Source organism: Elephantulus edwardii, unplaced genomic scaffold (genome assembly GCF_000299155.1).
Source record: "Elephantulus edwardii isolate Elephantulus edwardi_28Jun2011 unplaced genomic scaffold, EleEdw1.0 scaffold00060, whole genome shotgun sequence".
NCBI lineage: Eukaryota > Metazoa > Chordata > Mammalia > Macroscelidea > Macroscelididae > Elephantulus > Elephantulus edwardii.
In genome coordinates, this window is record NW_006399810.1 from 2,929,086 (window position 1) to 2,956,558 (window position 27,473).

General features: G+C 37.9%; 1 protein-coding gene across 1 annotated transcript in view; it reads right to left on the reverse strand.

The window, feature by feature from the left end:
- Nucleotides 1–27,473, reverse strand: part of LOC102854402 (serine/Arginine-related protein 53-like) — a 559,101-nt gene that overhangs the window by 329,674 nt on the left and 201,954 nt on the right. The window contains exon 3 of the mRNA XM_006887646.1: nt 13,864–13,900. Within this exon, the coding sequence (XP_006887708.1) occupies nt 13,864–13,900 (37 nt within the window). The remainder of the gene's footprint in view (nt 1–13,863; nt 13,901–27,473) is intronic.

A 27,473-nucleotide genomic window follows, 5' to 3' on the forward strand; every position in this document is an offset into this window, starting at 1 on the left:
ACCAGCTGCTCCACAGGAGAAGGATGGGGAATTGCCTCCCATGTGATTAGTGCCTCTGAAAATCCACTGGAGGGTCAGCTATAGGTCACTTCCGACTCGACGGAACAACAACATATTAAGTTTTATAAATGGAGAGGATTTGAGAAGTCCCAAACTCTTCCCACTGCTCTTTGTATACTGGCCTTGAGACATTCTGCTTTAAGCACTACTAATTATATAACTGGAAGTGTTATTTTTTTCTTTCTATATAATAAAACTTACCTATAAATGTACCAGGCTTATTTTCTGACCCTCCAGTCAAAACATGAAGAGTTACAATGGTGAAAGCCTTGTTTAACTTGACTCATGACAATTTACCACAAAATCTTGGCATCTCTGTTTAATTTTCTCATAAAATGGATCTTCCCCTCCCCCTCTCCTTTTTCAAAACAAATACACGGCATGAGGAGTTAGGAGACCTGATTTCATGGTGGGACCTTCAGCAAGACATTCTCTCTGTTCCATTTGTTTTGTCATCACCCAACCCTTACTTGTGGCATTGTTAAAAAAGGGTGTGAAAACAATAGCATGATGTCCTTCTCCAAGAACTGGCAAACATGCACAATGTATGTGAGGCAGAGCTTCAAAATCTTTGCCTCCAAGGAGCAAATTGGTTTCACCCTCTCCAGGCAAACCTGTTTGTTCCCTTAACAGTCCATGGTATGTATGTTCAATACTCTTCTCCAACACCATAGCTCAAAGGCATCGACCCTTTTCTGTCATCCTTAGTCACTATACAGCTCTCAGATGCACAGCAAGGACTTGAGAAGACCACATGTTAGTCTTTAGACTGACACTGTCACTCTTTAACAATCCAGACAGGTCCTTAACAGCAGATTTTGTAGGACATAAATGCAGAGAAGACCAAAGAGCAAAAAAACCTAGTTTGGCATGAGCTGGAAGCTGTCCAGCTCTCGGATGCATAGCAAGCAACTGAGAAGATCATAGTCTGAATCAGTTGCAGCTTCATACCTAAGACTGACATCACTGCTCTTTCGTACTCTGGAGAGATTCCTGGCTGCAGACTTTCCCAATGTGACATGTCTTTTTATTTCCTGACTGCTGTGCCAAGAGTGGTGCATAGATAGAAGATCAATCGATAGATAGATAGATAAATGTTTATCTATATAAACATTTATCTATAGATATTTTATATATATATTGTTTAATATATATGTTTACATATTTTTTGTTTAACATATATATTAAACAAATGCACGCTCTTTGCCATTGAGTCAGAAATGACTCATATCTGACTCTCCAGCCGATTTTCTATCCTTTTTGCCTTTTTTAAAAATCCAGACTTTTGCCCATCTTGCTCAGAGAGAGCCACTGGCAGATGTGCCCTGGCAGGTAGGTGCCCTCTATCTATCCATGAATACAGTATTCAATTGCTCCAAGGGATTCAAAACGCTCTATCACACTTTAAAGCACTTAAAATTTCAGTTTTATTTTAATTAGATTTAATAAATACATGTCAGAGAGTTTTAGCTGGTTTAAAAAGATTCTGAAACTATAAGTAATAGAAAATTGCATAACATCAGTTTTAAAGCTTGCTGGACACCATTTTCCACTGGCCCACTGTATCCTAAAATACAAGAGAAAAATCTTTCTCTGGGAGGTAAAATAGGGTGCACGGGGAAATGACAAAGGACCCAAGTTTATGCTGTTTATTAATCATTTACCAGAGAAGCAGTTTTAAGAACGCTTAAGTAATTGAAATGTTTCAGAGAAATTGATCACTGGTGTTTCTCACTAGAATGTGAGCTAGCTTCCAGATGAGAAATCTGTAAATTCTCTAAGAAATCATGATAGGAACATGGCATTAACCCTGAATTCACATTAAAGGCATTTTAATTCAAACACATTCATAAGATAGCACCTCCTTGTTTCAGGAGTGAAAGATTTACTGTCTTCAGGAAAGTAGAAAACATTCATGCTGTTTTCTCTCATGACGGTCTGAAGAAAGCATCTATTTTTATATGCATATTTACCTCAATGCATATAAAACAATTCAGAGGTATCGGCTTAGGTAAGAAAAAATTAAAACACTGGGAGGAGAGAGGGCTATTATATATAAGTCCCCAATACTGATAAGAGCAAATAACCATTTTTCAACATTGCTTATGAATTTCATAGAGTATATAGGTAATATGCATGCACTTTGTAACTAGTTTCTCACTCATTTTAACAGAGGTCCATGCCTTTTTTTTAAGAATAAAGAATATTTAAATACATAAGAGACAGAAGGTGAGTTTAGAATGAGGTTCGTACTCTCTGTTTTCATTTTCCAGTTCACATTATATGCCAAAGGAATTTTCACAAACAAGTATATATAAATTGTGGTCTTCCTTATATTAAATAAGACTATTGGTCTATGAACTAAAATATAGCCCTCTGATTTGTAAGTTCTATACAAAACAGAATAAACAGAGGTAAGTGTTTTTATTAGTACCTGATCGTGTTATTGATGAGTGTGTAACAGTCATGAGCCACCTACCTTTCTGGCAGGCAGCAGCCGTACTCCTACAAACCACGGATGGGCTAAACAGGCTATTAATGACAGTGGCTTCTCAACCCGTAAAATGGTCAGATTCTGCTGCTTGACCACAAGGACAAGTAGGTCATCATTCACCAATGTTAGATAATATAAGAAACATAAATGAGATTTCTACGGGGAGAAAAAACCCACAGCTCTGGCTCCAGAGTTCTTTTGCTACTCAACTATTATTAGAAAGCAAATCCCAGTGAAAGTTATAAACACCTGTAACCATTTTTTTTTACTAAAAACACTTATTATCATTTATTTAATATTCTACTTAAGGCTAAACAAGTTATTAGACCTAGTGTCTAGCAATAGCCCTGAAAAATACAACTAAACTCCTGCAAACCAAAATAAAGCAAAGACCTGTGCCTCTGTTATTCTTTCAAATCAAGATGAATTTCTCTCTATCTCTATCTCTGTATCTATAGATATATATCCCCCACTCCCACCCCATAAACCAGCAGAGGGAGCTCTGGTGACCTAGTGACAAGAAGCTGTGCTGCTGCAATCCTGAGGTCACGTGGTTCGAGGCCACCAACTGCTCCATGGGAAAAGGATGGGCAATCTTCTCCTGAACAATTAACTGCCTCTGAAAACCTGTTGGAGGGTCAGCTGTGGCTCAGTTCCAACTCTATGGTACACAACAACAACATAAACCAGTGGAATGTTCCTCTGGGTTTATAAACGTACAAGTCATTCAGAGTTTACACACCCATACTCAATGAGTACATTGGGGGGAAAAAAAAAATCTCTATTTCTCATCACACTTAGGTCTAGTTCACCCAGAATATTTTCTGCCCAAGCCTTCTATTGTTTGCTAATGCACTTAAGAGAGCTCTCAAGGCCCAGTCTATACGAAGTTGTGCCACTAGCCTAATGGGACTAGGTTCAAATCCACAAGTGACTCCCCAGGAGACAGCTGAGCATTCTCCTCCTGTGTAAATCACAGCCTCAGAAAACCCACTCTAGGGTCAATTAAGGTAATAGTCAGTTCTGACTTGACAACAATGAAAGTGAATGTGTCCTGCCTCGTCCCTGGACAAGTCCTATTAATACCATTCGGGAGCTCCTTGAAAGGCAACATGTGAAATCCATTCTTCAGACCTAGAAAACCATAATGTCCATTTGAGCAAGATCCCCATTAGATCTGTGCACACATTAAAGGTAGGAAAGCACTAACCTAGATCCGTATCCCATCTCCATTGGTCTGACGTTTCTGAAGACAGAACTAGGGAAACCTCAGAAATCCACATCATTCCTGCTCGTTGGCACACAGAAGAGCAGTATTTCTTTTGATTCAGAAACAACTCAGGAAACAACTTTGACTTTACAAAAGGAGGGACTATTTCACACAATTAAATCTACTCTTTTTTGATCTTTATGTCTCTCCCAAGAAGAAAGAAAAGCATTGTTTTTATAGTTTTCTTGTATCATAAAATAACCACTCATTGAAGTGTTACGATCAAATGTTAAGAGTCTATGGTACGTTTTCATTATTGTTAAAATATAAAAGTCCATTTTATTATGACAAATTCTATATGAATAAAAAAAACCTTCTAGAAAAATAAACAACCCAATTCCCATTTGGTGTAACGAGGAGTGTTGTTGTTGTTGTTGTGTACCACAGAGTCAGCACTGACCCACAGCTGACCTCCCGGCAAGTTTTCAGAGACAGTTAGTCACATGGGAAGAGGTGCCCTCAAATCCCATGCCTCTGGGATTACAGCACAGATTCTTGCCACTAGACCATAAGAACTCCCTAATGAGTAGTAGTCTTTATAGCCTAGTGGAAAGAAGCTGTTCTGCATTTCTGAAGGCACACAGTTCAAATACACCAGCTGCTCTGCAGAAGAAGGATGGGTAATCTCCTCTTGCATAATTAACTGCTTCTAACCCCCCTACCAAGATGGTCAGCTATGGGTCATTTCTGATTCTATGGTACACATCAACAAAAGTCTCTGCATTACCAAGAATTTTTCAAACATCAGTGTAGGAAAACAAGAGTTCATTCTGTTCAGATTACAGATAACCTGAGTACATTTTCTACATCTTCAGAATATCACCAACAAAGGAAAATGAGAATCAGTCTTACCACTTCATTCACACACACCTTCACTCTTTCAACTCCTCTGTGTTAAATGTGGAATATATAGAATGCCTTCAAACTACAAGCACAGCTTTATCAAATAAAAATAAATTCTCGACTTACGTTCATGAAAAAGTATAATCATACACACAAGCTGTAATTCCACTCATTTCCTCTGTCTTTAAATATGAATACTCTTTGAAATGTCTTGTGCTTATTCTCACTGATGACTTGATCCTGGAAGCCTTGGGATTTGGCATCTATTTAATAATAGTTTTCAGCATTTTTTCATTATGAACTCTCTTCCTGAGGTACACATTTTCACAGGCTCCCATAGCCTAAGAGTAGTTTTACGTTTAATCAAGAACCAGACTTACATGTCTGTAATTCTTCTAAATGAATCTCAATCATGATAAAATTTAAAAAACGGTAAGATCTATGAGTTCTTGTTGTGTAACATCGAGTTGGAACCGGCCCAGAGCTGACCCTCTCTGGTGGGTTTTCAGAGGCAATGTCAGTCTGGAGGCTAAGGTGCACCAAATACAGGCCATAATCTTCGCAATTTCTTACTATGCATCGCAAAGCTGGACAATGACTGGGGATGATAGTAGGAGAGTTGAAGCCTTTGAGTTTTGATGTTGGAGAAGAGTATTGAATATACCATGGACTGCTAGGAGAACAAACAGGTTCTTCCTGGAGAGGGTGAAGCCAGGCTGCTCCTTGGACACAAGGATTCTGAAGCTCCATCTGACATATTTTGGACATGTTGCAAAGTGGGATCAGTCCTTGGAGAGGGACATCATGCTTGGGAGGGTGGAGGGACAGCACAGGAGAGGAAGACCCTCGATGAGATGGACTGATTCAGTCGCTGGGGTAATGGGGGTAGGCGTGTCAGAGACAGTAAGACTGGAAATGGATAGAGCAAGATTTAGGGCTGTTGTACATAGGGTCGCTATGAGTCATAGGTGACTCGACGGCACATAACAACAACAACAATCACACAGGAAGAGATTGCTCATACTCCCCCAACAGAGCAGCTGGTGGATTTGAACCACATTCTTTTGCAATTGCAGTGTAGTTTCTTACCACTAGCCCACCAGGGCTCCCTATAGATCTATTAGTGGGTCATATTTAATGCACAAAATGCTTAACATGCATATATTACTCAGTCCTTACAAAAGCTTTTGGCCTCTCACTCCTCCGAAACAAGAATCCAGGCTCAAAGACTTATAGCTCAGAAATACTTCAACCTTTGCTTAAAATCTACTTTAAAAACAGTAAGTCCTGATTTCTAAGATAATCTTAGTAGAAGATAAACATTTAAAAATTTAAAGCTACTTTCGCTACCATTATGAAGAAAAGCTGAGCCTCACACACTCTATGGTTTCTCCTTTCTGGTGACATCTAACAAAATTTTAAAAGAACCTTAAAAGCTGCCCAGCCTAACAATCTACTGCAATGTGACTCTAAATCAAATGATTCATGTAATAATAAGACTGTTTATATCACCAATCTGTAGTTTCCCTTTCTGTGATATTGCTACAAGCCTGTATTCAATGGATTTCCTTTTCGTTTTCATGTCTGTATTTTGAAAAGTATTTTCTCTGCTATTTTTTCATGTTACAAATATGAATGGTAAATTTCTAGTTACAACATTTAAAACCTAAGTATTTCTATATTCTAGTTAAATAAAGTATGATACACTAATACCACAGATTGCTGTTATTAATTGCTGTCAAATCAAGTCTAGCTTAAGAACTGTTCCACTGTGTCTTTAACATTGTGAGCTTTCTAAAGCAGACTTTCCTAAGTACCATGGAGTGGTTTTGAACCACCACCACTTTTGGCCAGTAGTCAAATACTTAATGTTCTATATAACCCAAGAACCCAAAGATTACCACTGAGCAATAAAGAAGGCACAAAGTTTTGATAAACGCAACAACTTCAAAGAATTTCCATCCATTACTCTGAGAAAACACAAGTAACACAAGGTTAAATTCAGTAACACAAGGTTACATACTGCACTATGCCATTTAGATAGTATCTTACAAATGGAGATCGTGCTAGTTGTCAGAGGATAAGGAAGCTAAGGGAATTCCGGGATCGGGGAAGGTGACATTATAGAATACAAAGGGCCTCCAGGCTGAGGGAACAGTTCAGCATCTTGCATCTTGACTGTGGTTGTGAACAGACACAAATAAAGCTGTAAGGAAATTTTACTGGGAACCTATGGAAAGGTCACATGGGATCCACTGTAGCATTACAACTACAGTGTACAATAAGCTTAATGAACATTTCAGTTAAAGTATATCCATTGTGGGGGGCTCTGTTGACCTTAAAGGAAGAAGCTGCACTGCAATCCTGAAGGTGAGTGGTTTGAGTCTACCAGATGCTCTGCTGGAGAATGAGGCGCAATCTCCTTCCGTGCCAATTTGATCTGATTCGATGGTACACAACAAGGGGGGGAAATACACATATCCATTGCCAGTTTCTATTTGTACCACTTTTCCTTAATCTCATGCAATTGATTATGAAGCTGACTTTCACAAGAATCAATATTATTAAAAGATATCAGGTGACAACTGACTGCACGCAGTACCATATGGCCTGCTGCTTTTCTACTTCTACATTATAAGGAAGTTCTTCATAATTAATAAGAGGGCCACCAACTACTCATATGCAAGTTTAAGCTAAAGCTAAAGAAGGTTAAACCAAATCCACAGGAGCCAAAATTTGACCTTGAGCCTATCCCACCTGAATTTCAAACCCATCTCAGGAACAGTTTTGAGGCCTTGAACACTAATGAGCGAAGATCAGAGGAGCTGTGGGAGGATATCAAGAATATCATCCATTAAGAATGAAAAGGTCATCATGAGTACAGAGGAGGAAAAAAGACCAAGAGAGATGTCAGACAAGACTCTGAATATTGCACTAAAGTGCTGAGAAGCCAAAGCAAAGGGAAGAAATCAAGAAGTTTTTTTATTTTTGAATGGTTTTTTTTTAGAAATCAAGAAGTTAAGAAGTTGAACAGAAGATTTCAAAGGGAAGCTCAGGAAGACAAAGCAAAGTACTATAATGAAATGTGCAAAGAGCTGGAATCAGAAAATCAAAAGGGCCAAACTCGCTCAGCATTTCTTAAGATGAAGGAACTGAACAACAAACTCAGGCCTCGAGTTGCAACACTTAGGATGCTTTGGGCAGAATATTAAATGACCCAGTAAGCATTAAAAGAAGATGTAAGGAGTATATAGAGTCACTGTACCAAAAAGAATTGACTGACACAGAAGAATTTCATGAACAAATGTATAAGCAAGAGCCTGTGGTGAGGAAAGAGGAAGTTCAAGCTACTCTTGAGGGAATTGGGAAAAAAACAAGGCCCCAGGAATTAATAGCATACCGACTGGCATATTTCGCCAGATGCTGCAATGGATGGACTCACTAGGTTGTGCAAAGAAATCTGGAGGACAACCACCTAGTCAAATGACTAGAAGAGATTTATATCTGTTCTCATCTAAAAGAAAGGTGTGAGTCTGTGAATCATAACAAACTATGGCTAACTCTGAGAAGAACGGGAATCCCAGAACACTTGATTGTGCTCATGTGAAACCTATACTTGGAACAGGAAGCACGTGACAGAACAGAGCAAGGAAACACTGCATAGTTTAAAATCGGGAAGGGTGTTCACCAGGGATGTGTCCTATCTCCATACCTTTTCAACCTATATGCAGAAAAGATCATCTGGGAGGCTGTTATCTAGGAAGAGAAATGTGGCATCAGGATTGGAGGAAGACTCATCAGCAACCTGCATTATGCAAATGATACCACCCTGCTTGCTGAAACTGAGGAGGACCTGAAGCACTTGCTGCAGAAGGTCAAGGACTGTGGCCTTCAATATTGAAGATCAACATCAAGAAAATAAAGATTCTCACCACTGGGCCAACTGAACAATGGTGAATGGTGAAGAGATTGAGAATAGGGGGGAAAGATTAAATAAAAATACCAGAAACCCAAAACAGAATAGGTGCCCTTGATATGGTTCCAAGTTGCGGTGACCCTGTGGTGCAGGGAGAGCCACACTGCACAGGCTTCACTGCTTGGACCGCTGTGGTCCCTGAGTTACTAGCTCTTTCTTCCAAGGCATCTCCAGGACGGTCTGAACTACCAACCTGCTTGTTAGCAGGCAAGCATTTAAATGATGGTGTCAGACAGATGCTAACTAGGAATAAAAGGTCTAAAATAGAAACATAGAAGTTATAAACACAAAAGGAATAACTGCATAAAAACCTCTCTAAATTTACTAAAGAAAAATATAACAATAACTTTTGAAAGATAATTTCCAATAGCAGCTCCATTCTTTATATCTTATATCTATCTGCTTTTTTGTAGACAATTTTCACTGAAATACTTTTGCAAAGAATCTTGGAACATGGAGACAGAATCTTCCTCTGGACCAAAAAGCAGATAGATAAAATACTGTCTTTCTCTTAGGCAAATGATGGGTAGGTTTTTCTAATAGCAAGTATAGTTTCTTAAACAACAACAACAAACCCAACATAAAAGACAACAATAATATAGGCCTCATCTGATGAAATGACACGAATCTAAGCAAAACAACTCTGGAAAGAGACAGTGGAAAAGCTCAATATTATCAGCCAGAACAAGGCCAATTGGCGACTGTGAACAGATAATCAATGACTCCTATGAGAATTCAAAATTCAAGAGGAAGAAAACAACAACAACAACAAAATCCATGAGCGCTAAAATATGACCTAGAGGTTGTCTCATCTGAATTTCAGAATAGCTGAGAAGTAACTTTGGACATGTTCTGAGGAGAGGCCAGTCCTTGAAGAAGGACTGCTTGAAAAAGGAAAGAATCAGAGAAGAAAAGGAAGACCCTCAAGGAGAAGAACTAACCTGGCTACTGCAACAAATGGCTTAGCCACAGAGGTAATCACGATGAGGTTCCAATGTGTTGCCCACGGAGTGGCTTCGAGTGAAAGTGGCCTCAGTGACAGCCGCCAGCAGGCTCAGCTGGAGCTTCCCGGTGTGAGGGCATCGCTGCAAACCCACAGCTTGCTCCTCCGCCACCAGTGACATCCTCAGCCTCTCCATCTGCACAAATCTCATATCTTCTGGCAGATCTATGAAATTTCTTAGACTTTATGTATGGTCCTATTTAAAAATGCATTTTGTCAGCAGTAAATCTTATATTCTTCAAAGTTCCTGAAAACAACAAAATCAACGTGCACACAATAAAAATGATTCACACAGAATTATGAAATAATTTTCCTAACTTTTCCATGTTATGTAAAATAAATATACAATATGCCACCTCTTATAAAAAGAGGAAAATAAAAGGTGGAGGCAAATACTTCTCAGAGAATACCAGTACATACATTAACTTCCTACTCTCTCTGTATACCTACACCTGATTTCCCCTTTGCAGGGTTATGTATTTTTCTATATACAAAAAGAATCCAAAAACATAAAAATAGTGCAACCACATTTGGCCTCTGTGACTCGTATAACGTGCTGTGCTTTCAATTTTCGTATTTACTCAAATGCATATTGACGCTTCGTCCTTCCCTTGTACAGTATTCATTCTGTTGTCAGGTGTTGTTGTTGTTGAGTCAGCTGTGACTCACAGCCACCCTATGAACGATGGATCTGAACCTGGCTCTCTTTTGCGGATCCTGCACCTTTCCAAGCCTCTCCTAACAGCATGTCCAAAGAATGTGAGATGAACGTTCACTCTATAGGAAAGATGATACAACTTTGTTTGTCAAAACTGAAAAGGACCAGAAGTTTGTTGCAGAAGGTCAAATATTATAGTCTTCAATATTCTTGAAAGTCAACATCAAGAAAATAAAGATTCTCGTCACTGGGCCAATTGGCAGCACCATGATAGATAGAGAAGAGATTGAGATTGTGAACAATTTCAGTTTGCTTAGTTCCACACTCAACACTCAGTAAGGAAATCAAAAGACAAACTGCATTAGGAATATCTGCTCTTAAGGACTGGTTCAAAGTGCTAAAGAGAAATGACATCAGTTTAGTGATTAAGGGGCATCTGATCCAAGTCATGGTCTTTACAATTACTTTCAATGCATTTGAAAGCAGGACAATGACTAAGGATGACAGAAGAAGAATTGATGTCTTTGAGTTGTGTCTCTGGGGAAGAGTATTGAGCATGACATGGATACCAAGAGAACAAACAACTCTGTCCTGGAGAAGGTGAAATGAAGCTACTCCTTGGAGGCTAGGATTTTGAAGCTCCATCTCACATACTTTGCGCATGTTTCCAAGGAAGGACCAGTCCTTGGAGAAGGACATTATGCTTGGAAGGGTGGAGGGACAGCCCAGGAGAGGAAGACCCTGGATGAGATGGACTGACACAGGTAACTGGGGTAGGTGTGTTGGGAACAGTGAGATTAGCTCAGGATAGGGGAGGGTTCAGAGCTATTATGCCCGGGGTCACTGTGAGTTGCACCTGACTCTATGGCACATTACAACAACAAAAACAACATAGGAAAGAACACCAGTTGCTCTGCAGGAGAAAGATAACCAATCTCTTTTTGTGGAATTTACAGCCTCTGAAAACTCACTGGAAGGTCAACTATGTATGAGTCAGTTCCAACTTGACAGCGCACAACAACAAAAGATAGACCAGAAGAACCAGAAGGTGTTCCACGACTGAAAACCTTTACAGGAGCAGACTTTCCTATTTCCCTCCCTCAGAGCAGCTGACATACTCAAACTGCCCACCTTTCTGTTAGCAGTGGTGTGGTAAGCCATTGTCTCACCAGGGATACTCAACAATTTATAAGAGAAATAAAACTGACATTTTGCTCATCTTCTTTTTCATAAGCTGTTGGAAGCAGGAGAGGCATCCGCTTTCTAAATAACATGGCTCCAGAAACTCTATGAACTTTGATAGATGTTGACGGTTGTAGAGGGGTTTCAGGCTTTTTGTTCATGGGGTCACTATGAGTAGTGCTTGACTCAAAGGCAAACAACAACATCCATCTATATGAATGTGATATTACAGATTAATGCTTTTATTACAATTTGCATAAATCCTAAATGTCAACAGCTTTAGTTTGCTTGGCTCCACAATCAACACTTTCGGTACCAGAAGTCAGGAAATCAAAAGACGAATTGCACTGGGAAAGTTTGCTGTCAGGGACCTCTCCAGAGGTCAACAATGTCAGTCTGGAGATTTAAGGTGCACCTGATCCAGGTCATGGTCTTTGCAATTACTTGCTATGTGTCAGAAAGCTGTACAATGACTAGGGATAATAGAAGGAGAATTGATGCCTTTGAGCTGGAGTCGAGTACTGAATACATCATGGACTGCCAGGAGAACAAACAGGTTCAGCCTAGAGAGGGTGGTATCAAGCGGCTCCTTGGACACAAGGATTCTGAACCTTCATCTGACATACTCTGGACATGTTACAAGGAGGAGCCAGTCTTTGGAGAGGGACTTCATGCTTGGGAGGGTGAAGCAACAGCACAAGAGAGGAAGACCCTCTATGAGGTGGACTGACTCAATGACTAGGGTAATGGGGGCAGGTGTGTCAGAGACAATAAGGTTGGCTCAGGACAGAACAGGGTTCAGAGCTGTTGTACATAGGGTCGCTATGAGTCACAAGCAACTCAATGGCACATAACAACAACGACTTATGCATATAAAACCAAAGTGATAAATTGATGTCCAAAAATATACTTTTTATGATGAGTGAAATATCTCAGTCACAAAAGGACAAACACTGCATAGTGCCACTGTTTGTAAAATGGGACTGACTTCGGGATTGGAGGAAGACTGAGAAAGATGGGATAAATTATGTATACTGCATTGAAACAGATGAGGGAGAGAACTGTTTAAAAGGGATATATGATTAGGTATTGTCATGACAGGAGTCCAAAATGAAGGCTGCATAGTGGAGTGGACTTGGGTGGAGGGATTGTATAACCATGAAAAAAATTTTCTTTTCTTTTTCAAAGAGAAGAGCAAACTGGAGGAGAGGTTGGGCAGGGAAAAAAGTGCAACAATGAATGAATAAAAATCCAAAGTCTCTGTAAACTTTCATTAAAATTAATAATTTTAAAAAATTTTTAAAAATGAGATTTATAATGCTAATTAATGACTTACAATTCTGATACACAGTTCAAAATTTCCTAATTATGTTATTATATTCTGTCGCTTAAAAAAATAATATGCAAATTTAGGGAAACTTTAAAAAAAAAATTAGGTTTCTTTCGTTTCCTTTCTCATTGATAAGAAAACCAAATTCTTCCCAACTTTCAAATGATTACAGGTAAAGATGAAGCTGCTGCAGAGTACCGTTTGTGAAGCAGAAGAAAATCACATTAATAGTTAACAAAGCTATCATATGATATACGAATGAAGCCTTGCATTAAAAAAGTACTTAGACTGTATTTACAAAAGAATCTCTACCATTAATTATTTAACATTTGGATTTGACCAGAAACCAGATCATGACTTTATAATGCTCTGTTTAAATGAACTACTTAATGTTGTAATGAACACTCAATATGGTAAACTCAGTAAATTTCAGATCAGTTACAATGCAACAGTTTTCTCATTTGTTTTGATTAATCAATGGGTAGATTTTAATGTTAAACCAGTTTGGACTTCACTTGGACTTTCAAAATGTTTACTTAAACCAAAAATTTTGCATCTCAATTACTTTTATAATCTAAAACTGAATGGAGTTTCAACCACTGCATTATTCATAAAGCACAGACATCAGTAAAAACAAAGCTGTGCACTTCTTTCAAAGCTGTTAAATTGCTAAAACATACCATATTTATGCATGCAATATTTGATTGCATTTTTCTTAAAACACAAGCTTGTTTTGTCAGATCAAGATATGCCAAAATTTCTACACCAAACAATTTTGTTTATAATTAAAGCCATCATCAATCCAAGGATTGTCATTCATTTTATTTCATCTCCACATTAAAAAAAGTAATTTAAAAAAATTTTTTAATTCCCTTGAAATGGTAAGATAAATGAAAATGTAAGAGCCTTCACATAATAACAGTAAGCTGACCCGTTGGGAAATGGTTGACTTTCTCAATACAAGGTATTCAAAGCTCATTCAAAAGTGTCTTTTAGAATGCAGATATCAAAGATGATGCAAATGTTCAAGAGAAAATTAGAACTTACCAGATGTTCTAATCCAGTTTTGATGTTTCCAGATTCCCTAAAATAGAAGAATAAAAGTTCTAAATGACTGCTAAACCCTTGTCTGCTATAATTGTGCCCGCCTTAACAATGTTTTATAATCCCTTTTTATAATATACTACAATTTATAATACTATCATTAATAAGGAAAAATAATTTGCATCAAAACATAACAAATAATATTTATATCTAATATATACCTTTAAATAGGTATCCTACTAATAAAAAGAGTACTGTTAATTTTTTTATAGTCAGTGCAAAAGAGAAAGCACTCTGTTTATTATTACTTCGCTATGGGTAAATATTTCATTCATTCCACCTTTTCTATAAGAAGCTATGTTTTTTTACATATACTGTAAAAATTCCCAAACTTAGAGAAAAATAATGTGAACACTCATGTATCTAGCAATCTGCCATAATTGACATTTTGCTATATTTGCTTTATCAATTATCCATCACTCGAGTTATACGTCAAAAAATTTATTTTAAAGTAAACTGTGTAAATGTTTGTGCACATGTGGAAATATTTAAATAATAACAATTTTCCCCTGATATTAATTTACAACATGGTGCACAGTAAACATGAGACATCAAGGTTCTTGTAATACTGAAAAACAAAGTTATCACCTAAAACCCTCACAAACATAAAATATAACACACTGTAAATCTGAATGTATGGATTTTCATAGGAAAACAGAATGCTGATGGTACTAAAATTACAAATATCCATGCAAGTAAAAAAAAAAAAGAGAGAGAAATACGTATTTAGTGAAATATTGCAAATAGACTGATTCTTTCTCCTTTCATTTTATCCTCATTTATTAGGGATAAATAGACTTCTGCTTACTGTTTGTCCAAATAATAGTGTAGTTTTATTAAAAGTAATAAACTTAACACAAAATTATCATTCTACCACACTGCAACAATGTCACATGGTTGTGATTGGAAGGTTAGAAAACCAGAAGCCTTCTAATACCAACAATGCAGGAAATTCAATCTTTCCCCATCCCTTTTTCTTTCTCTGAAGGGGTTCCAAGTTTATTTCTTTTCTCTGTCTCCTCTATTTCCTTTGCCTAAAAGATATATTGCACTGTTCTCTCTGTCTTGCCAAACTACCTTTCCAAACACCTCAGAGAGTTTTCTCATGGCTTCCAACCTTGTTTTCACAGTCCAGTCTGGCTCACCTGGAATAAATTCCTACTTCTGATCAGCACTCATCGTTAGCATTTCTGTTCTCTACTTCTTGCTTTTACCAAGTTCAGCAGTACCATACAGTCTATGTTTAGAAATATAAGAGTTTCTGAAACTCATTCTCTGGATATAGTCCTAATGACAAATGACAAGAATAAATTACCAAGTGTGACAAAAGACTAACATCTAGATGAATGATTACTTTCTTTTTATTATCACAAAATGAATGCACTATTTGAATAAGTGCTGGAAGTCTAACGAATCTTTCAGTTCTAACCAGGGAGAATTTATTCTTACATAATTCTAATTTAAAATTCACAGAAAACGTAATGTCCACTGACAAATATGTGAATAATAAACACACAACACTACATGGACATACACAGAGAATGTGAGAGAGATTACTCCTATTGACCTATCGATGAATGATAGATGTCCATTTAATATGTTTTCTCTTTTCCTTCTAGAGATATCCTATGCAGTGTGTGCATCTGTCCCATTCTGTATTTATCCCAAACAGAATCATATTATATCTACTTTTTTGTACTCTCCCTTGACAATAAATTGCAAAGTTTGCATTAGTATAACATACATCAATGTAATTTTTTTTTTTCTCAACAGCTTTTGGTCAGAAAATTGTTCTTACTAGAAAATAAAATTGTAATAAAAATGTGTAAAAATGCTCAGATTCAAAGTACAAGCCTGTAATTCATTAAGTGAAACAGGTGCTTCACAAGAGAGTGAGGATTTTTAAAGGCAATAGGTGTGTACTAGACTGTGTCACAGTGCATTCTCCAGCAGCACCTACTCATCACATACATTGATAATTCTCAAACAATCTTCTGAATGGCCACCCAAAGGAGGATAAGCCAAGCCTGGTTTTGTCATGAATTATCAATTAACTGAATCTGCCACAAACATAGGTAAAAATTTCCCAATTCTCTGAACTACTTGTATTACACTCAAGAACAAGAAATTGGTCTTTCAAAAATATTAAGCTATAGCTTTTATGTGATTCCAATTTTTCTTTCAATTAGATGACATTTATAATCATGTATGTTTTTAATGGTATGCCTTAAACAAAAGAGAAACTCCCTCTTTCATGATGAAATTTAATCAATCGTAGGGTCTTGGCTAGCCAGCATTCATCACTTATGTCTCTTTCATCACTATTATTACCTTCTTTCAAGTCATAATCTTTCTTCATCAATTTTACTGCAATATTCCTTTAATTCTCTCAATGGCTGCTGTGTTACCCCACGTCAATGCATTCTCCATGTGGAGAAAAGGTCTTTCTAAAATGAAAATATGATACTAATTCCTTTCTTCAAATTCTACACTCTCCTGCTACACTTCAGTTTACTTACTTCCTGTACTATTCCTTGTTGGTACAGCGGTTACACCTGACTGCAAGCCTACATGTTGGTGCTTGGAACACACCAGTTGCTCTGTAGGAAAGCTATGTGGCTATCTGCTTTTGTCAAATTTGTCACCCTGCCATCTTCATGAGGCAGCTCTATGTCTAGTAAGGGTCCTGTAAGCTGAAATCAACGTGATGGCATTTTGCGAAAATTATTATCACATGGAAAGGAAAAGCTCCAGCCATGTAAAACTACTCATTTTGTTTCCCTCTTTAAAGTACTGGCTCTGTCTGCCTGCGATATTCCTTCTCTCTCAACGTCTTCTAAGCCTCCTCCCCTAGCTACACAAAAAGCTACCCTTCAGGACCAGCCCTAAAGCACACATCCCTGGGGAAACTTGCTGATCTACCCCTTTGCTCTTTCCCACAAGTGAATCAAGAGCTCTTCCCACGTGCTTCCATATCATTACAACCATGTCCACCATGGTTTTATCATGCTTTATTATAAATGGCTATTTATTTGTTTTTCAACTTGAGAGTGGAAGGCATCTCCAGAGAGTCAAGACACCTGAATGCTGATACAAATAAAGTATTAAGACTTGTAAGAGGTTTATAGACACAGGATCAGAAAAGCAGCAAGGAAACAAACACAACCAAAAAAACAAAACAGAATGAACAAGGTGTGGTAGGCATTATGATATCCATGTTGTTGTTGCTGTTATGTGCTGTCGAGTCGCTTGCGACTCATAGTGACGCTATGTACAACAGCCCTAAACTCTGCTCTGTCCTGTGCCAATCTCACCATCTCTGACACACCCATCCCAATTACCCCAGTCACTGAATCAATCCACCTCCTAGAGGGCCTTCCCCTCCTGCGCCTGCCCTCCACCCTACCAAGCATGATGTTTCTCCTTACAAAATGCCCAAAGTATGTTAGACGGAGCCTCAGAATCCTTGCCTCCAAGGAACCGCCTGGTTTGACCTTTTCCAGGATGAATCTGTTTGTTTTCTCAGCAGTCCATGGTACCCTCAATACTCTTCTCCAACACCAAAGCTCAAAGGCATCAATTCTTCTTTTATCCTCCTTAGTCACTGTCCAACTCTCTGATGCAGAACAAGTGATAGCCAAGACCATGATCTGTATCAGATGCACCTTAGTCTCCAGAGAGACACCATTGCTCTTCAGTACTTGGGAGAGGTCCCTAACAGCAGACTTTCCCATGGCAATATGTCTTTTAATTTCCTGGCTACTGGTGCAGAGAGTGCTGACTGTAGAGCCAAGCAAACTAAAGTTGTGAATAATCTCAGTCTCTTCACCATCCATCCTGATGCTGCCAATTGGCCCAGTGGTAAGAATCTTTGTCTTTTGACATTGAGCCTCAATCCATAATATCCATAGACAACAATAAATACTTTTAAAATATAAATTTATATACACATTTAAGACAAAGCATCAATATGAAATGGTGGTGGTACTGTGCATTGTCGAGTCGGAACTGACCCAATGCCGACCCTCCAGTGGGTTTTGAGCGGCAGTTCACTGACTGTTCATCCTCCTCCCACTATAAGATAGTGGGTATATACATACAGTATGGTGACATAAACATTCCCAAAGATGGGTTAAAGAGTATAATTAGTAGATACAGATGGAAAATTACTTAATTAATTGGAACATAAGATTAAAAAAAAAAACAAAACCTCTCCGAAAAGACCTAGTGGATGGAAGAGGAAAAACTTAGAAAAGGAGACATGCATCAGAGGAAAATGCATCAGAGCATTCATACAGCAGAAATCAATGGAAAAAGAAAAGACAAAATGGAAGAGAAGAAATATTTGAATAATGACAGAAGTTCCTATTAAAATAGTGAAAGCACTATATGGTTCAGGAAAAGTTACATCAGAACAATTATAAGGACAATTAAGAGTATCACAGAACATAAGAAAACCTCAAAAACTTTCAGAAAATAAAGATCAGTTCCTTCAAAAAAAGGAACAAAACATTGACACCTGACTTCTCAAAAGTATCCCTGGACACAGAAAACAATGAAATTACTACTTCCAAATAATGTAGTAATAGAAAAGGAACATGACTGTAAAATGTTCATAATCAAAGAACTATTATAAAGAAGGAGGAGGAAATCTAATTACTCAATATGTAAGGTCTTAGAATACCATAGAGACATTCTTTTAAAGAAGCCCTGCGGTACAAAAGTCACCAAGAGAAAGAAATGAAAGAAAAAGCAACAGCATCAAGTCGTTAAGACTGGACTAGAATGATTGCTTAAAAAGGTTTAAGAAATATATTTTACAAGTTAAAACTGTGCAGGTGTGTATTTTATGTTATAATTTTAATTCTTAACTAAATTATAAAACCATTGAAAAATTCTATCTTGCCAAAATAGTAAAGAAGGAAACATGACATATGGGGGTGTATATTGGGGGGTGAGTGACGTGATGATACCTACAAGTACCTTGACAATGAAAATTACACTAAGTAAATGTGATAACCTAATCAAAAGATTTTGTAAGAAACAAAATCCATCAATGCGTTATTTACAAGAAACATATGAAACAAAAGTAGTCAAAAAACCGCTTCAAATGAAGATTAAAAAATGTATAACCAAACAATCAACTAAAGAAAGTTAATATAGAAATTTTAGTAAGAAAAATATATTTAACCATCACCCTAAAAAAAAGAAAGATACATTATCCTAGTTAAAATATAATAGATTAAGAAGTTATCATTTACATCAAAAAGGTTTACATAACGTTAAAAGGGTATTACATGTCAGGACACTATGGTTTAAGCGAATTATTAATAAAAAAATCAGCTTTCTTTAGTTTTACAATGAACAAAGAAGATAAAGAAGGCTGATCATTTCAAAGTAACACAGATGAAGCATCACAAATACATTAAGAATAGAAGGTATATATAATCTCAGTTCTAGATGCTGAATTCTAAACTGAAACTTACACTATATTACAAAATAACTACCGGTCTGGGTAATAATAATTCAACTCTCTGAAATTCAGATTATCTATGATGTTGGAATTACTAGGATTCCCTGAGTTGCAAATCAGAACTGATTCCAAGTGTATCTCTAGGTAGAATTTGCAGGCAGATTGGAACAAGTGTATACAGCTTTCATTTGGATTACTTCAGCCCCCAAAAACAGCCCTGGAGACGCACGAGGCTCACGGGTGAACCACTATGGACCAGGTTGGCAGAAGGAATCAACCAAGGACCCCCATGAAGAAACATGCTGCTGCTCAGAGACCTCCCAGGCACTTCCCCTCTGCTCTACTGGGTCATCAAGAGTTGGGATCAACTCCACTGCAGGAGGCTCAGTCCAAGAAAGGGTTTGAAGTCTTTTCTAGGATTAAAAGCAGCATGTGCAGCAAGTGGAGGCAGTTAAGATGAGGAATGTTGGGAGTAGGAGTGGGTTCATAGTTGCAAAGTGAAAGCATATTTACATAACATCAAAGGGTCAGCATGACGACTGTAAACTGTTGTGCAGAGTCTGCACAGCATAGGGTTGTGACGGTGGTAGCTGTTAGGTGCTGCGGGGCTGGAAGTTAGCTCATTCTCTAGCAGCTTTTCGGAGAAAATAAATCACATGAGAGGTGAATGCCAGCCTTCTCCTTCAGAGTGGCTGGTGGATTCAACCCGCGTGCCTTTGGGATTGCAATGCAGCTCCTTACCACTAGGCAATCACAGCATAGACAGAGTAGCTTTGAAAACTCCAGCAAGATTTGACATGAAGGTACAGTGAAACCTGTGAAAGTCAGAACCTATGTAAGGTAGGACTCTGTCAGGAGGAAATGAAAAGATTTCAAAAGAATTACAAAACGGTTAAGACCACATACTGTCAAAGGCAGAAAATTTATGTGGACCCAGAAAAAAACAACAGAATTTCAAACGTTCCGCTGTGTATTGTAAATTCTAAAATACTGCAGAAATGTTGTTATGATGAATGATACTTAAATATGAAAGTTTTACAAGTGATTCCAACGACCTGAGTGAATTCTGAACATGAGAGGGACGGTCGAAGACACTGACGGGGGATCTGGAGCACATGGGATAAAGCTGTCTTCTTCAGGGGGCTGTCTCTGGGGCTGTCCCTGTCTTGACTTCATCAATATTTGTGCAACTCCTTTGCCCTGTGCTGAAAGCCGACTTAATTCAATTATAGGTCTCAAAACTGATAAAATGGTCCTGAAGTGGAAAATGGGAAGAGATTATTGGCAAATGAATAAAGATTTGTATCGAACTAACACACAGGAGTACAGCGAGTCTTTTTTTAATCATTCCCTGTCTTAAATCTTCTGGGAACCATGACTCTCCCTTCCCCTCATTCAGCACATCGATTTCTGAATTAGACTGCAATATTAAATAATTAATATACTTGCCATGATTGATGTTTTGCATTAGTTGAATATTAGGTTATCAATCAAAATCCACTTGGTTTAATGTAATAATATTGAAAAAGTGTCACGGGCTGTTCATCCAATTTGTAGTTGAGGCAGCACAGACAGTAATGCTGGCACAACACTGGCTCGGAGCAGGAAATGCAGTGGCTCCGGGTGAAGGAGCAGACATTTTGAAGCTAACAAGGCCGAGGCTGAGGTGCTTGTAGGTAAACCGTGGCACCTGTCGGCTTCAACCGTAGGTGGGCTTCCAACGAGAAGATGCCGTGCATCAATCACGCCGCGGCAGGCCAGTGAAAAATGAAAACAAAGATGCCATTTTACCTTTACTGCAAACAAATGTCATTATTTTGCCAAAAGAATAATGCTCTAAATCTAGAAGTGATTGTTATGACACAGCTTTTTATATTTTTCTCAAGAAAATGGCAAAACAAAAAGGTGTATTTTAATCTAGTCTTACAAGGAAGAGACTGATTTTTTATAAAATAAGAGAACAGTACCACACTGAAGTAATCATGCAGGCATTAATGGCCTGAGGAGACAGTCAGGGGAAGGAACAACAATTCATAATTTGCTTATTTTGGGAAGGGGAAAATCCTGTTGTTTCTGAGGTTGGCATTCGCTGTTTTACTCTCAACATTTTCAATCTGCAATCAAGTACTAGCTTGGGAAAACTGTTAAATTACTTGCTTCCTCCAATAAAAGTAGATAATATTCTCATCAATCCCTTTTCTATAAAGTCAAAATCTGTTATGATTTACTCATAAAAGTAACATTATTAAAACAAATTAGAGAGCAGGGGAGAAGAAACTAAACAAAATAAATTTAACTCAAACCAGTCCAGAGAGCAAGTAAAAAACCCAGTAAGTTGTTATTACATACTAATAAACTGTAGTAATCGTTTTTGGTCAAACATTCTTCTAAATGGTATAGCACTGGTCTGTCCATTTGCTGTATAGCGGTAACTCATGGTTGCTGTGATGCTAAACACGGTGATACTGATGTGTCAAATCCAATAACGGTTACCCATGGTGGACAGTGTTTGGTGGAGCTTCCCACTTAAAAATAGCTTGCCTCTGGAAATGATGAACATGAGGAAATGATGAAAGTGATACAAGTGTTCAGGTCTTTCATTCATAAGGTCGCTATGAGTTGTCTACGACTCGACACTTAACAACAACAACAACAACAGCAACAAAACTATAATGCAGGTGATGAATTAAAGTATCATTTAATTCAATAAACATTGAGTATGTTTATAATCAGTAATGTCTATGTATTTTACTATGTAAAGTGTGAATATCCACTGTCATTATGAAAACAAACAATAAAAATTTTATACTGGGTCTTTAAACATCGTGCTTCACACATTCCTACGTCACATCATGCTTCAAATAATCACTCTTGTACACTGTGCTTTATAGAATTACTCACCATTGATCACTATTGCCCCATCTTTTCAAGTCCCCACTGGATCCTCCTTCCCAGTTCCTTCAGCCATCCAGAGCCTCCGCTTACCAAACTCTGTTCTCCTATTGACTTCCTGCACTCCTCACCCTCTGAACCAGTGCCCCCTCCCTTTCTCCTTTTGGACTTTTATCCACACCTTACTAGTTATCCTTCTATTTTTATAAAAATGGTTTTATTTGTCCATTTGTCAATATTTGTCCCTATGAGACTGAGTTCACGCAGCATAGTGATCTCTAAACTTTCTCATGTTAAACTGTATTTTACAAAATTGTTGGTCCTTTGTGCTACAGAGTATTCCATTGTGTCAATGTACTATAATATCTAGTCCATTCATTTGTGGTTTTCATTTTCTTGCTATTATTGTGAGGAAGGTAAGGTTTTTAAAAACCCTGCATACATAAATCACAAAAACTACACAATCTTGATATCAGCAGTTAGATGAAAAGATGTATTTCACTGGGCAAGCCTGCTGTCAGAGACCTCTCCAAATTACTAAGGAGCAATGCTGTCAATCTGAAGACTAAGGAGCAACCTGAGCCCGGCCATGGTCTTTTCCATCACTTGCTATGCATCTTAGAGCAGGCCAGTGCATAAAAATGACAGACTAATTAATTAATGCCTTGGAGCTGTGGTATTGGGTGAAAATACTGAATATCTCACAAACTGCCAAAAGAACGAACAGGTATGTCTTAGAGAAGGTGCAGCCAGAGTGCTCTCTGTAGGTAAAGATGATAAAAAGCTTCATCTCACACACTTTGGTCATGCTGCTAGGAGAGGATAGTCCTTGGAGAGAAAAAGGGGCAATCTCCACCAATGCAATTTTCTACCTCAGAAACGCAGTGGACAATAAACTATGAGTCCGTTCCAGTTCAATGGCAAAGAGAGAGAGACACACACAGACGGGGAGGTGGGGCTGAGATTCTAACCCTATTACTTATTAAATGTGTAATTCTGACAAATTATTTCTTTTCTCCAGACCTCAATTTTTCTTTCTTAAATTTTGATCTAGAATTCAAAAAATAATTTGCATACATACAAAAATCACTCAGTAAATACTGGTTAAATGTGAAAGACTAGTAATGATCTAATTTCAACATCAAAATTTAGAAATGAAAACTACAAACATATGAGAGATCAGCCCAATGTCTAGCATCCCATAAGAGCATTACACATATCCTGAAAAAGGCATATTCTTATATCCTGATCTCTTCTTTGTAGGGAGGTAAAGTTATGAAGGAAAATAAGCAAAAATAATACCCCAATTATTTTCCCCCTTACATTTTAACTTCCTCAGATAATCAGCACTAAGCTCCAGAAAATTCTTAATTTCAATTGACCAGGTGTGGTGAGAATTCTCAGCATTTTTGTCCTGATTAGAGAATATTTTGCCAATTAGTGGCTCTGAGGGTGATTCTTATGTTGCTTCACTTCAGAACAATGGTTTTCAGATGTTTCCATTTTACAAGCAGAGGTTTGGTTTCTGGCTTTTTGTTATCTGACTCAGTATTATCTCAATAAATAAATGAATATATTAAATTCTTTTCTAGAAGTTATAAGTTATTTGCATAGGCAATCATACGAGAGACATCACGTTTTAAGCACAATGTCGTCTTCTGATTCTGTTTGCCAGATTTGCAGATAAATATTGGTACACATATAGTATGTGAACAAATTTTAAGGAATTAAACATATTCAACAGCCAAGACTTAAGTTAAACTCAAGTTTATTTTCTGATGGAAAGCTGAATATGAACTAGTAAGAAGAGTTTACCCACCTTCGGTCAAGCTGCTATAGGTAACAGAACCCACACAGGAAAGGGAAGACTCCTTCAGTCACAGTTAAGAAGATGGTCGAGGGTGAAGGTAAAGAGTATTTTGTCACTCTCACTCCTGAGCCAAAAGAATGATGTTCTTGATAGGAAAATTATAATAGGAGATAAGAAAATAACCTTCAAAGATAAGGCATGGAAGAGCAACAATGCTGTTTGTTATGTGCCATCAAGTCAACTGCAACTCACAGCAACCCTATGCAAAATAGCTCTGAACCCTGCTCTATCCTGAGCCATCTCACTGACTCTAACATCTGCCCTCATTATTCCATTTACTGTGTCAATGTGTCTTATCTGGTGTTTTCCTCTCTTGCACTGCCCTCCACCCTTCCAAGCATGATGTCCTCCTCCAAGGACTGGTCCCTCCAGGCATTATGCCTGAAGTATGTGAGATAGAGTCTCAAAACCCTTGCTTCAAAGAGAACAGCTTGGCTTCATGCTCCCCAGGACAGACCTGTTAGTTCTCTTGGAGGTCCATGGTATATACAATACTCTTCTCAGTACCAAAACTCAAAGGTATCAATTCTTCCTGTGTTCTCTTTGGTCACTGTCCAGCTTTCTTCTGTATAACAGGTAATTGTGAAGACGATGGCAGGTATCAGGTATACTTTGGTCTCTTACACTGACACTGTTACACGTCAGTACTCTAAAGAAATTCTTGACAGTAGATTTTCCTCATGCAATTCCTCTTCTGATACATTGACTACTGGTGTCAAGACTGTTGATCGTGGAGCCAAGCAAGCTGAAATTGTGAACAATCTCAATCTCTTCTCCATCTATCATGATGTTGCCAGTTGGCCCAGTGGTGAGAATCTTTGTTTTCTTAATACTGAGCTTCAATTCATATTTCAGACTATACTCCAATGCTTCAGGCAATTACTGAAAATCCTTGTGTGACTAGCTCCATGAAAAACTCTGAGAAGATAATAAGGGAAATTATAGTAACAAATACATAAAATCATTAACAAGAAATACAAAATGCATCGGATTCGTGATCTGTAAGTGGATGTTTAAAATTGGGTAGTCCAGTCAACTGACAGACATGAAAAAGCTACTGTTCAAGCAAGGCAGGCACAATGCACGGTGCATGCTATTCGCCTGTCCTTTCCCATTCACAAGACAAACATCAATAACCAGTCACAAGATCCTTTCCTACTAAGGTCAGACGCGGCTCAGGAAACCTTCTTAATACCTTGTTCTAAGGAGGTGCTGCATCTGGAGTAGGCAGAGAAAGGCAAAGTCCTCCAGTCCACATTCCTGACCTAACTCTAGAGAACTTTAGAAAAAGGACAAAGTGCTGCATGCAATTAATGTAGGTGGTAAAGAATACGAAGAGGATAATAATTTTAGCTGCATTAGGCAAGACTGATCACATTAGGGTAAACTGGATAAAAAGAACAGAGGCAGAAACCATGACCTCTAAGTTGCTATGTAACCTTAGAAAGACCAAGTTTAGCAAAAGTGGACTGCCCAGAGTGGATGCACCAAAAGGTCACATTACTCTTTAATGTTGCACTGTTTTTATTACTTTTTCAAGGTTAAATGATGATGAATATATGACTTATTAGCTTTTTAAAAAGTGAATGGATAAAGAATGGGGAAGAAGCAAAAGAAAACTCAGAGAAAAGGGGGAAATGGCAGTTAAAATTCAATCTAAGTGCCCTGAATAAGTCACAATAAAGAAATATCCTTAAAAGAAACCAAAACAAATTGCAGAAATGCTGTTGATGTTACATGAAATAAGCCGAGTGTACGTGTAGACCAAATTTTCCCCTCTCCAATATACACTGAAAAGCTTTCTTACATGGTATTTGTGAATGTATCTGCTATCTTCAGTGTTGACTCCAAATATTCTTTTCAGTTTTGCATACTACTTATAGGGTTTAATATTCATAGGATCTTCATAAATTTGCTAAGTGATTATTAAAATAACATACATTTCCATTTTTAGAGTTGAGAGAATGTGAAATTGGTGTAGAAACTGTAGAACACATGACAGAATTTTAACGCATGAAACAAAATGAAATGGCAAACCCTTCAAGATCAGTCCAGACTGACTTTCTCTCCCACAAGACCTTCTCTCCCCACTTTGGATACATTAGTTTCGTTTTCTAACACTTCATATACAAATTCCTCCAGTTTATCATAAAACTAAAAATTCACTGTCATCAAGTTAGAACTGACTCACATTTGACCTCCAGCAAGTTTTGTCAGACAAGTATATGGGAGGAGATTCTCACTTCTCTGAGTCTCTGGTGAACTTGAACCTCTGGAGGCACCACTTTTGAGTTAGCAGCACACCTCCCTATTGATTTTGCCATAAATTTACATTATTACTTGCCTTAAAAAAATATCTAGATTTCACAATAGCACAATCAAATGTTCTAAGATTCCCATTCTTCTCAAGGCTAGCCACAATTTACTGTGACCCGCACAGTCAAATGCCTTTGCACAGTAAATAAAACACAGACATTCCACTAGTAGTCTCTGCTTTCAGCGAAGATCCATCTGACATTGGCTATGATGTCCCTAGTATCCCTAGCCTCTTCTAAACCCAGCTTTTCTTTCTGGTATGAACTGTTTCAGTTAGTATTGGATAATCGTCAGTAGAATTTTACTTGCACATGGTATTAGTAATAATGTTCAATCATCTCCACACTCTGTCGAATGCCTTTTTTTTTCTTTTTTTAATGAGAATAAATATGGATTTCTCCCAGTCTGTTGGCCAGGTAATTGTCCTCCAGATTTCTTGGCACAACATGGCAGGCATGTATGTCAACTGGCATTCTGTCAAATCCTGGTGCACGGCTTTCTGCTAATTCCTTCAGGGCAGCCTGGACTTCCTCCTTCATCACCACTGCCTCTTGACCATATGCTATTTCAAGAAATATTTCTGTGCCAGCCAGTTCTTTCTGGTACAGTGACCCAGTGTACTCTTTACATCTTTTGATCCTTCCTGCATCATTCAATAAATGTGTGCAGCATCCATAAGGATTGCTACTCGAAGCTTGAACTTGTTCTTCAGTTCCTTCAGCTTATGAAATGTGGAATGGGATTGTTGCTTTCAATTCTCTGACTCCGGCCTTTTGCACATTTCACAATAATACTTTGCTTTGTCTTCCCAAGCTGCCCTTTGCTCCTTCACATCCTTTGCACATTTCACAATAATACTTTGCTTTGTCTTCCCAAGCTGCCCTTTGCTCCTTCACATCCTGATTTCTTCCCCTTGGCTTGACTTCTTGGCACTCTAGTGCAGCATTTGGAACCTCTTCTGACATCCATCTCGGTCTTTTCTCACAGGAACATGCTATCCAC